Below are 12,815 nucleotides of genomic sequence, written 5' to 3'. Positions count from 1 at the left end.
GTTTTTAATGCAATAGCGTTTATTTTACGTTTATAATCGTGTGAATGGGGTATTACACCCATTCACCCGATCACAAAGGCACCTTTAGCTAGGGGCAGCCGGCGCCTCTACTGACGAATCTGTCACGCGCCCACTGAAGAAATCCGGCAAGGAGAGTCGATTCAAATTAAAGTCAGGACCAGATAACGGCACCAAGCCTTGCGCGCCTTCGATATGCAGTTACAGTCACGCAGAAACTGAATAGCTCCAAGCGAGCGAGCGAGCGTTTTCTGAGGAACGCTATCCTGGGGGGCTCTGTTCGACAAATGTTTCGTTCCTCCATAAAAAAAAAAAAAAAAAAAAAAAAATGGAAGTGACAGAAGTGAGGATATCACGTCTGATTGGTTAGGGGCTCGAATGATGAAAGAGGGGACTTTCGTCATTTGAGCCTCAAACCAATCAGACACGAAATCGTCACTTCCGTCACTTCCATCTTTTTTTACGAGAAACTAGGAGAAACGAAACATTTGTCGAACATAGCCCGCCGCCGCCGCCGCCGTCGCCCCCCCCCCCCCCCCCCCCCCCTCCCCCTTTTGGTGGTTTTCCGACGTACTGCTGATGTTGGGATTCGTCCATGTGAAGCACACAGGGAAGAGCCAATCAACGCAGAGAAACTGCTGTTATCATCCGCGTCTTTCTCAGCGTGGTCCGATTGAAAGGGGGGCAGACCGCCTGCTCGCTTGGGGGGGGCTATTTAGTTTGCGTGGCTACCGTGGGAAACAAAGACATATAAGTAAGGCCGCGCAATCATACATCGTGACGAAACGCTGCGGCCACGGCCTGTACTATAAGGCCCGTGCTTGCATGGGCACGTCATAATTACAGTAGGTCATGGTCGGTACTTTGAAAGGGAGCGAAGTAGGAAATTTATTAAGCGGCTTTAGTCTTAGTGAGGGTGTTCAACCATATCCAACAATCCGTCCGGGTATGTTGCCGCTCCTGCGAACCAGACGCCTTGAGCATGGGAAGAAAGAAAGTTTTAGAATAGGGCCCCCAGTGCTTTGGGTCCCCCGAGGAGCTTAAGGCATCTCACTGCGCATTCGCAGACGTTCTGCGCATGCTCAGTGCGACGCGCCAAGCTCCTCTGGCTACCCAAAGCATCGGGGCCCCTATGCTAATATTCGAATAATTCGCCCTCAGAAAGATGGTGTATTTCACCGGGAACATTCAGTCACACCGTTAACCGAGGAGGAAAAACGAAAATCACGAGCCGTTTTAACAGTTATATTTTAAAAGATTATAGTAAATTAATCAATTTTTCGTCGTAAAAAAAAAAAAGAAACTAACTAAAACTGACAGGAGACTGCCGGTAAACTCAAATTTTCGGAGGCTCTTTTTTTCCGTGACTGGCGGCGTGCTTTAGCCTCGTTTTTTTTTTTTTTTTTTTTCATCAGCGTTTCACATCAGCCACCTGCAAATAACTGGCGATCGCGTACAAGCAATACGCGTTCAGCTTATCAAACTGCGTGGTAACAACAGTTCCCCGACGAAACGTCCTGCAAATCAAGTTGCGCTTCACTACACCGGTGACAATGAAGTAGTTGCGGAGGATATAGTTCTTCGCCTCTTGAATGAGCAACTCAGCCGACGACAAGCACATCACCTCCGGAACACGAGAAAGTTCGTACGCGAAGAACTCGCTCCGTTGGTACAGCTGGAAGGCAGCCGCGGAGCTCTTGTCCGTCGCGCGTTTGAGGGCGAACTGGAGCGCGTGATTCAGGAGGGCGCCGTTCCTCCGCAGACATTCGCTGACGCTGAAGCCAGCGGCACTTGGTGCAGCATAGGTGACGGACAACTGCTGAAGAAATCGGTTGGAGGACAGCCCACTTGCCACGGCCTTCAGACCGGCTTTATCAATGGGAGCATCGTCCATTATAAAGGCGCTTAGCGTCCTGTTCTTCATGAGCAATATGGCAATCATTTCGCAGGCCTTGACGCCGAGTTTCCCAGAAACAACGTGGAACCTCCAGATGCTCGCGTTCTGCGCCAGCCCGATCACAGCCCGCATCAAAAACGCGTTGGAAACTCTGTTCGAGACAGACACCGCGCGAATAGTTTTCGTGGTGCGCAGAAGGTTTTCGAAAGCCTCGCTGACATCGATGTCCAGGGAATAGTTCCATACTTCGAGCGTCCGCAACGAGCGATTGGCCGCCAGGGCATCGAACAGAAGAGTGATGTCAATTAAATAGGTGTGGATGCAGAGATCTTGAAGGGTTTCGTGACATCGCAGCTTTTGCGAGAGCATCTCCGTCGCGCAGGAAAGCCGAACCGAAAAAGTGATGCCTTCCAGAGATTGGTTGAGCGCCAAGGCTTCGATGAATACGTGGGATTCTTCCGCCGACCCGAAGCCCTGAAGCGTCCTGGCACTCAGGCGCCTTAACGTCTTGTTGCAGGAAATGAGGCGCGCAAGCGCCGCCACCCCCTCTTCATCAAATAGGTTCCCGTCAAGGCAGAGTTCGAGGAGCGTACTGTTGTTCGCGAGGGAGTCGGCGACAGCGACGATACCAGCTTCGCCGATTTCATTTCCGCACAGGTGGAGTTCTCGCAACGTTTTATTCGATGGGAGCATCTGTGCGATGAAAATGGCACCACCATTGGCCAGATCGTTGTACCGGAGGTCGAGGCAGATCAAGGAAGTGTTCACCTTGAGGGATGAGGCGATGGCTCTGGCTCCCGTGGAACCAATGGAGTTTTCCCCGATCATCAAGGACTCAAGTGTGTTGTTTGCCGCAAGCGCATGACCGATGGCAACCGCCCCTTTGTCCTGTATCTTCGTCTTGAAGAGACTCAGCCTCAGCAGCGTTTTGTTGGCTGTCAGCAACTTGGCCAAGCGCTGCGCTCCTCGCACGCCGACCATGTTGGAATCGAGCTTGAGATACTTGATGGACTTGCAAGTGTCGACGGCCTCGAGCAGCTTTAGGCTGTCGCAGCCCCTCAGCCCATTCTCAGAAAGGTCGAGGTCTGCCAGTCTTGTCCAGGTGGCGACGCTTTGAACCAACGATGTCATTCCGGTGGCACCGAAACGGACGTGGCAGAGTTTTAATCGAACAGGGTCTCCTTGGAGGATTACGCGAACGAGCTGACAAAGTTCGGGCTGGCTCACCTGACATCCGTCGAGTGTGATTTGCTGGAGGCCAGCGTTGAGGCGGAGCCGACTCAGCTGTTGTCTGTGATCGCTGAATAGTTCGCCAGCGTAGCTGAGGTCGACGTGCTGAATACAGCAGTGATTGTCCAGCAGCCGCTTCACCAGGAAAGCGGAGACGACACGATACTCCGTCGTACTCGGGTTGCACCAGGCGAGCGTTTCAAGCGTCAGCTTGCCCAGAATATCTTCGCGAAGCCGAATGCCGACAGGGTGTAGCAGGCTGTTCCACAGGCTGAGGTGGTTGGTGATCCAGCAGCGCTTCTGCGGCGAACGGTGGTCAGCTGTGCAGGGAGCATTCACGTCCAGAAATCTTTCCATGAAGTACTGCTTGACGCTTGAGATGCTCTTGGGCATCCGCAGGTCTTGATTCGTTGACCGCTTGCGCTTTCTTGACGGCAGCATTTCTGGCGACTGCTGTGCAGGCGTTGTGCACGCGACAGTGGGACGCCGTGCGCAGTGCTGGGGAATATGCTGCTCCGGCCAACGAATTTGCCAGAACGGAGTGCTGAGGGACGCCCAGCGTCCGCTCAGTACTCTGGGAATGACATGAAGGCGTCTTCGTGTCTTACGTTTGTAGAAAGATAAAAGGATCACAAGAAGAAATACGCGTCATCTCTGATAGCCTATATTGCATTCTACGCCGACTCCACCCTGGCAGTAGAAATAAAGTTTCTAGATAATAGCTTCCTAAAATACAATAAGTATCAAGGGACTTTACGTAGAAACGATGAACCAAGTGTTCTATGACTGGCAGTTTTTACTTACTTTTTACCGGACTGAAGTTGCGATTGAGACTTTCATTCCGAACGCTTCTTTGTGTAGGTATTTTTTTTTTGTATATATATATATATATATATATATATATATATATATATATATGCCACTATCACGCATGCTCTGGCCTAGAAAAATAAAAAAAAAAGGTAGAAACTGTCGCGATATTCTCGAAGCGACTGGCCCATGCCTCATTTCACCATATGTTCCAGGGGAGTCGAATGCACGAGCACATGCGACCACGAACACACACACACTAAAAGCGCAAGTCATTGGGCCTTCCCTGTGCATGAGTGGTTCATAGCGATGTTAGAAGACGTACAGAAACATGACAATTTTGACGCTGTTTGATTGGTCTCAAGTAAAGTTCAATCAACTTTTGTTAATTTTTCCTATATGCGGGGAGAGAGAGACAGACTTACGCATGCTCCGTCTGACTTCCCATGACTATGTTCCAGTAACCAAGTGCCTTTCGAAGCCCCATTATGGTGCTTGGAACTTGCATCTCCGACTTCTGTGTTTACGGCGTTCTCAATTTCTGGTCCCTCAATTTCCGCCTGATGACGCCATTTTGTTCCCACGGAATGTGCTTTGTCATTCGTATTAGTTGTCGTTACTTGTAAAAAAAAAGCATCAAGAGAATTTAGTCGGAACACTGCGACGACAGTGACGCTCGCGTTCGCTCATGCGTTTTGCCGGTCCTTCCGCGACCAACCGCCAGGATCGCGACATCCGACAGTGTGACTCGCCGGCTCCTGTGACGTCATTTGTTGCCACTTTGGAGCCATTCCCGATTAAACACACCAGTCGGAGACGCGTTCCTGCCACCATTCTGAAACTTTAGCAAAAGAAATGCAGGAACAGCGATCGTGAAAACGCGACGTGTTGCTGCTACCTGGCCGCTGTCGCGGCGGCTTCGCGCATTCGTGGAATGACTCCGCCGCTGTTTCCACTTTGGTGTCTATTGCTTCATGCGTAGGCGACGCATGCAAGCCTATCGCAGGAACGCAGAAACACGAATATTTTCTAGTGTCTGGGGACAATTATTTTAGGTTTTTCGCGATCAAATTGGTATCCGTGAACCTGTCAAATAAACATTAGAATAAATTTGTAAAACAAAATTCACCAGCTCGATCGTGCTGACGAAGACCGGGGAGCACAGAATGCGTTGCGAATGAGCTGGGCACGACGCTCGTGTGTGTGTGTGTGTGTGGGGGGGGGGGGGGACATCACGGTGTCAGTGATCTCATGAAGTCACTTCACAGGGTCACGTGACGTCACGACATCACAGCGTCACGTCGCGGTGTCACATGACACATGGTGCCGCATGGAATGTGGCCGATAGAACACATTATGTTAATGTACCGCCTAAAGACACCTTTGTGAAAAAAAGTTCATTGTGCCCAGTTCATTGGTTTCTATAATACGAACTTCTTTGACGCCCGAACAGCGCTCGAGAATCACCTTAGAAGTCGATTCACCTCATGATGGACCACAGCGGACGCTACGAGCCATCGCAACCAATTAAATGGCTCGCAAGTGTCACGTGATCTTCGGGAAAATCGCAACGACGCCCGAGGCGTGTTGTCACGTGATACATTTCCATCGCTTGATTGGCTTGGATATCTCATGGCGTTCGCTATGGTCCATCGTAAGGTGAAACTGAGGTATAGGAGTCGTGTCCGAGAGACACCTGCAGATTCCTCGTATGACGACAACCTTGATGAAACGAACGCCATAATTGCTTCGGGTTTTACGCCACTTGGCATCGAATTCGAGAGAGGCGACGGTGCCAATAAAACTTACTAATGCTATCCGCAGTAAAATGTGCTTACTATTGCATTTGAATATTGAAGACATTTCAACCTCGACCAGGCTTTCGTTTTTATTTTTTATTTTCAAATACGATATTAAACCAATGGTTTTCGAGTACAATTCAGGCGTCAACAAAAAAAAAAGAAAACTATAAATAATCCAATAAACGTATTACAGTGAAACTTTTTACACGGGTGTCTGTCGATCTGGAGCGTAAAAATGTGCGCCTGTGTAAAGTAACGCAGGGACGGAGTGCGGAACAGATAGCGCGGCGGCGAACGAGTCATCGCTTGTCCTGCCTGGTTTTCTCTGACAATTGAGGAGCAATCATGAAAATTTATAGTGTGATAGAATGTGCTCATCAAAGACAAGGACTTAGGCAGTGACAATGGTGTTACGTCAGCGTGTTGTCATTAAGAGGACACGTTCGTGCTTGTAGCGGTGGCCTCGCTCGTACTCCACGGAGAAACAGAGTGGACGGTGGTTGTGCAAACATTTCAGTGTTTTACGCGATGGAACCAAATGTTATCATGTTGAGCATTGACGCGTTAATGGCGAGCTTGGTGCGTATTGCACACACACTAAATAATCGAAAGCATTCTTTATTTTTTTTCTTTTTTCGTTGTCGACGGCCGGCAGTGTGCCGAAGTCTGGGCATTCCAGCCAGGGCCGTGACCAACTACTACTCTGCCCACGACACGCATTGCAGCTTGACGGTAGACCTGTTCATCGACGAGAAAGGCCAGGATGTCGACAAAATGAACACCGACTCCATCTGGTGAGAGTGTAGACGCTTCGCTTTCGTTCACGTGCTCGACTTCGCGTGCCCGGTGCGAGTCGTGCGGAGTAAACGGACGGGCGCGTGAACGCCACGCGCTGTCGCGTGGCCTTGTCGACTATGAAGTTTTGTCGAAAAATTACGTGGCTGTTTCTCGGCCGCTGCCCGCCTGATGAGCTCACCTGATGTCACCCAGAAGACAAGACTTGCGCATGACGTCACTGCTAGTGGAACCCCGACGCGCCCCAAAGGGCGACAACGCTGTCGCTTCGCAATGTTAATGTCGTCGGCCACTGAACACGTGGTACGTGAGCGCTCATACAGCGGCAGCATGTCCCGAAACTTGGAGCACGTGCTGGTGGGCTTCCGCCGCGTATTCTTACAGATCAGTTTCGCGTATACGTTTTTGCGCGAACGGTACCTTGCACAAAAACTGCTTCGCGAGGAACGTTGAAATTATTTCTTTCTAAATCGGGTTGGTTCCCTGCCCAATATGTTCATTTTAATCGTTATCAATATTAAGGGCTTAATCAAGAAATACAGGTGTTATCTTCCTAAAGCGGAACAAATTGTCTGTTAGAAACAAAAACAGAGCATAACAAGTACAGTGCCAGAACTGACTCACCCTCACAACGCCAAAGTAGTGTCTTGCGGATGTTCGAGCAGCACTTATAATAGTTTAAAAAATAAAAATAAAAAAAAACTTTAAAATTTTGCATGTTTGACACTGGCATTATGATGCTGACTGGGCACTCGCTTAATTTAGGGTGCCTTAGGGGCACCTTCGAATTTCCGCTCGCTGCCCTTGCAAATTGCTGCTTCTCCACTATGCAGCGGTGACCAGGGAGAAACGCTGCCTCCAGGGAAAGCGCATAGCCGCCAGACATGACCAAATCACCTGGTTTCTGATTTTTATTACGAGATATTTATCTTAAATGACGACGTAAGAAATACATTTATTATAAATTACGGCAAAGCGAAGACAATTATAGTATATTATAACTGCTTCGATTAAGTGGTGGCTAATTCTCTTGATTTCACATTTGATATAGATGATAACGCGGTCACACTTTTACATCCAAGAGATAACATATATTTTACCTTGTATAATTATATGTTGAGGACGTAAATGAACTATATAAACTCTGTTTCGCAGGATATTGAGCCGATTGTTGTAAGGTTATCGCTGCAAAGCTTTGCCATTTATGAAAGTAATGCGCGACAACACTATGTGGGCACCAAAAATAATGATATAGTTTTCTACGAATTACCGCACTTTTGTAAATAATTTTATTATTCAATTACTGTTTCGTAAAGTAACTAATTACTTTACTCATTGCTGCAAATATTTGTTCATTCATACTATTTTTGTTACAGTAATGACGTTGATGTCATCTTAAGGTGTGTGCTATGCTGTCAGATGACATCTTAAATTTAGCGCTTGCCCCGGGTTTGAGCGTTTCCAATTTCAGCGTTATTTTTAGTTTATTCAATACTCGGTCACGCGAACTGCTGGTTAGCCCACTGAGTTTCAGTGGGATGAAATCAAACGAAGAATACAAAGCAGGCACTAGACCTTCTTGCTATCAGATACCCAAGGTTAATCTTGGGAACGAATAGCGGAAGCGGCTGTGTAAAGGGGACAGGGTGCTTGTTTTTACGAACGTAAGGGGCTAATATAGTATATTTTAAAGTAGCTTTAAGATATATATGTTCTCGAATACGATTTAGATTTTGTTCGTTTTTATCGAACTACAACGGCCTGACTTCTAGATACACTCTTCTTGTGAAAGCAGACAAGCAGTCTCCGACGCTCCGAATCCTGCGTGTGCGCGTAGCTAGAGGTTGAATTGATTTTGATGCACTGCGAGTCTAACATCGATACCCTGCGCGCGCGCCTGTGTCCCGCGTCTTTTAAGGAACTTCCACGTCTGGACCGAGGTCTGGATGGCACGCCCGGACCTGGAGCCCGGAGACTACACGGGATGGCAAGTCATCGATGCGACGCCACAAGAAAAGTCCGATGGTGCGGTCTTGTAGCCAACCTTGACCGCGTCGCTGTGGAACGCGCACGACGCACTTTAGGCGTTACGGACTCTGGCGTTACGAAACGCCTTCAGCTTGTGAACCTTTGGTCCCACGAGAACCAAGCTGAGATGTATCGTACCTTTGCCCACGACAACTTCCCCTTGCCTATTTCTTTTTTTGTTTAGTATTGAGGGCGTCTTTCACAGCGCACGTTCAGAAGGAACTCCCCATTATCGTCTGCCAAGAATGACCGTCTCTACTCGGCGTCAACTATTTTGTGCTAGGTTGTCAAGGCTAGCAAGGCGTCCTCAGTGCCCTGTCAAAGCTAATTGCGCGAGCGCTTGCGAATGAGACACAATACGAAGCCACGTCCTCTCACAGAAGTGCGGGGCTGGAGCACTGTGTAAGCTACGCTAGCCTTAATAGCACAAAATAGCTGACGCCTAGTATTAGCGGCGAGATGTTTTAGTGGCGCCCTCCTATGGTTCCCCCTTGTGACGTCATTACCTTGCAAACAACAAGTTCGATGGTGTTTGTAAGGAGCATGGTGGAAGCTTGAAATCATTGCGCTCTCAAAGAAACACAGCCAACACCGTAAAAATTAAAGTTCTTTCATTCCTCTTATTTCCGTCGATGATAAATCCTTCTCTGACGTCATAGTCAGCGTTCGGCCAATCGTGGAAGGCCGACAACAGCGACGCTTTCAGTCGCGCACGTCGCCAATAGGGAGTATACACTGGCGGCTATAGCTGTGTGTGTGCACGACTGCTGAGCGCGTGCTGACGGCGAGCTTCCACAGTTATTTTGCAACGTGAACTCCACACCGCCAAGATTACCGGTCTTATTAATGTATGCTCGTTCTGAACACGCGCTCTGAATGGCGCACACAAATATGGCGTCAAGTGAATATACCCTATAGACGTTTGCAAGTACGGCCTCTGGGCCGTACTTGCAAACGTCTGTGTGTAGATCTTGCTGCTGTTGGTGTGTAGATCGTCTGATAGTCAAGCATTCATGAAGCATACCAACAGTTTCCAGACTGGAACCCAAACAATGCGTTTTCCATCCATGGTGGCCAGACTAGTTGTTGAAGCGCGGCTGCTTGCAAACGTCTACAGACATCGTGAATAGCACGTTCCGGAAGCACGGTGGATACTCGCCATCAAAGTGTGTTCAGTTTGCTCATCCGGATCGAAACGGGCACGGGCGGAGATCGAACCCAGCGATCATGGGTTCGGTCCCCGTCCCTGCCCGTTCTGATCTGTATGAGCATCGTACGGCTTGTGGTCATTTATCACCACTCCATGATGCAAGTTAAAGACCCCAGCCTATCAGTCGTACTGCATGGGATAAAATTGTTCATTCACAGTGTCTTTATACAAGAGCAGACCGACCTCACTGTCTAAAAGAACTGACATCTAATTTGCTCTGCTTGAGCAACGGACTTGGAACTTGTCGCTTGATATTTACCAACCGATCTGCTTGGATGCTTTTCTTGCGTGTCCCACGACTCTTTATTATATCGTCAAAGTATTAATAAACCGGATGGATGGATGGATGGATGAATACGGCTGAGCCCTTTGGATCGGGCGGTAGCTTACGCCACCTAGCCATTTTGTTTTACCATTTAAGCTTAGAATATTTAAAAGTGAAATCTATATTCACTCCGCAGTGCAAAGAAAGTTATGCTATGAAACCCCCTTGCCATCAGTGAATAAGAAAATACCTAGTTTTCTCTCGATTTCTGCCACCATTCACTTAATCTTTGCTTGGTAATCTCGACAGTCTTGAAATCCACTCTCCCTTCGCTGTCTCTAAAACCCAATGACTTTATTAAATCTATGTTGTCTTCGGTAGGCATAGGGTGAAGCCCTTTACAGTAGAGTATCAAGTGCTCAGCCGTCTCGTCCTCCTCTCCACAAGCAGTGCACACTGTATCCATTTCCTGGTACTTCACTCTGTATGTTCTGGTTCGCAGAACACCCGTCCTCGCCTCAAACAACAATGAGCTTCCCCTAGAATTGTCATAAATGCTTTCTTTGGCAATAACTGTTTTGTTCAATCTATAGCTTTCCAGAGCCGTCTTTGTCTGCATTCCCTCTAGCCACCGATCTCTTTCTGTGGCCTTAACTTTCTTCTTAACTGAGAATTGCTCTTCCGTATCTTCGTTATAGCCCAAAAACTTTCCTCTTAATTTCCTAGTGCGCTGTCTCCACTTTGTGTCTACACTCCTCATGTATAAATAGCTGAAAACCTTTCGTGCCCATTGCTCCCCATCCATTTGCCTCAACCTATCCTCAAATTCTATTTTGCTCACCGCTTCCCTGCTTTCAAATGACGCCCGTTCCATGTCTCCTTGTACTCCCTGGTTTGGTGTTTTGCAATGTGCCCCCAAAGCCAGTCTACCTACTTTGCGCTGTTTTATTTCTAGTCTCGCATGCACTTCGTATTTCATGCATAGCCCTGCGTTTCCAAAAGTCAAGCCAGGCACCATGACCCCTTTCCAAATCTCTCTCACCACCTCATACCTGTTGTAATTCCAAAGTGCTCTATTTTTCATTACAGCTGCATTTCTGTTGCCCTTACCTATTATATACTTTTCATGCTCTCTGAGATATTCTGCATCATCACATATCCATACTCCTAGATACTTGTATTTACTAGCTCTCTTAACTGTAATATTCTGTATCTTCAGCCTCTCAACTTCATCCTCGTTAAAAATCATGACTGCTGATTTTTCGCTACTGAATTCTAAACCTAATTCCTCTCCTTCCATACCACAGATGCTCATTAATTCCTGCAACTCTGTCCTGTTGTTAGCCATTAGTACGATATCGTCCGCATACATCAATCCCGGTAAAGATTGCTGAATTTTTTGGCCTAGCTTACTGTAAGAAAGGACGAATCCAAGCCCACTCTTCTCTAGTCTATCCTCCAATCCTCTCAGATAAAACATAAACAGCAAAGTCGATAACGGGCACCCCTGCCTAAGGCCTCGTCTTATCTCTATTTTCCCTGTCGCCTTTCCTTCCCATGTTATAATCACCTTGTTATCTTTGTAAATGTTCCTTAATAGTGCTGTTAGCTCTTCATCTAGGTTTAAGCTCTCCATTATGTCCCACAGGTTCCTTTGGTTCACATTGTCATAGGCACCTTTGATATCCAGAAATGCCAGCCAGAGCTGTCTGTTTTCTTTTTGCGCTATTTCTATACACTGTGTTAGAGAAAATAAATTGTCCTCCAACCTTCTTTGTTTCCGAAACCCGTTCTGTAACTCGCCCAGTATGCCCTCGCAATCTACCAATTCCTCCAGTCTGTTCTTTATAATCTGCATTACCAACCTGTAAATAACCGGTGTCACGGTTATGGGACGATAATTCCTAATATCAGACTTATCTCCCTTTCCCTTATATACCATACTCATCCTACTAAGCCTCCATTCATCTGAAATATTTCCTTTTGTTATCATGGTACTCACTACCTCCCTTAGTTTTGCCTTAGATTTAGGACCCAAATTCATCACCAGCTTGATAGGGATACCATGTGTGCCTGTCGACGTGCCACTAGGGACTCTTCGTTCCGCCTTTTCCCATTCTCTTTGTCCAAAATCCGCGATGTCACAAACTGGACTGCTACTTCCTTCGGTTGTCCTATCTTCCACATGTACCCGTTCCCGAAATTTCTCCTCCATCACTGCTCCTATATACTGTATCGCATCATCTCCCTCTAATTGATCTCCCTGATGCGAGAGTATGAACCTCTGTCTAGCTTGCGTCGTTTCACCGAGTGAGTTCAAGTGCTCCCAAAACTTCTTGGCAGCGTTTCTATCTTTCTTGCTTACCATTACTCATCCATTCCTCACCCTTTCTCTGAATTTTCGCATTGATAAAACTGGATGCCTCTCGGCGACATGTTATAAAATTGTCCCATTTTCTTTTTACTTCCGTTTCGGACTCCCCACTACGCTTGGAATACCTGTGTTCTCTAGAGGCTTCCTGACGTTTTTGTACCGCTTGCTTCACTTCTTTGTCCCACCAGCTTTTTGGTCTATGTCCTTGCTTCCCCTTAATCAGATTTTCGCGCCATCTGTCGGAGATTGCGCAAAACTTCGTCCGTAGCCCATACATAGCCTTCAAGGTTCCGAAGTGCGTAGCCTAAAACATGGCGACCCATGCTTGAGGTGACGCGCAAAGCGCTGCAATGAGAAAGTGATTTCGCACTACTCATGTGTCTCGC

At 47.5% G+C, this 12,815-nt stretch overlaps 1 protein-coding gene across 1 annotated transcript in view; it reads left to right on the top strand.

The window, feature by feature from the left end:
• The window catches only part of LOC8029823 (annulin-like), a 63,610-nt gene that overhangs the window by 30,812 nt on the left and 19,983 nt on the right, over positions 1-12,815 (top strand). Inside the window, exons 8-9 of the mRNA XM_042287412.1 lie at positions 6,413-6,551; positions 8,471-8,577. Of these exons, the coding sequence (XP_042143346.1) occupies positions 6,413-6,551; positions 8,471-8,577 (246 nt within the window). The remainder of the gene's footprint in view (positions 1-6,412; positions 6,552-8,470; positions 8,578-12,815) is intronic.

Source organism: Ixodes scapularis, unplaced genomic scaffold (assembly GCF_016920785.2).
Source record: "Ixodes scapularis isolate PalLabHiFi unplaced genomic scaffold, ASM1692078v2 PGA_scaffold9__187_contigs__length_104089568, whole genome shotgun sequence".
NCBI classification, from domain to species: Eukaryota; Metazoa; Arthropoda; class Arachnida; order Ixodida; family Ixodidae; genus Ixodes; species Ixodes scapularis.
Note: the sequence above shows the minus strand (reverse complement) of the source record. Positions and strands in the feature narration are given on the sequence as shown.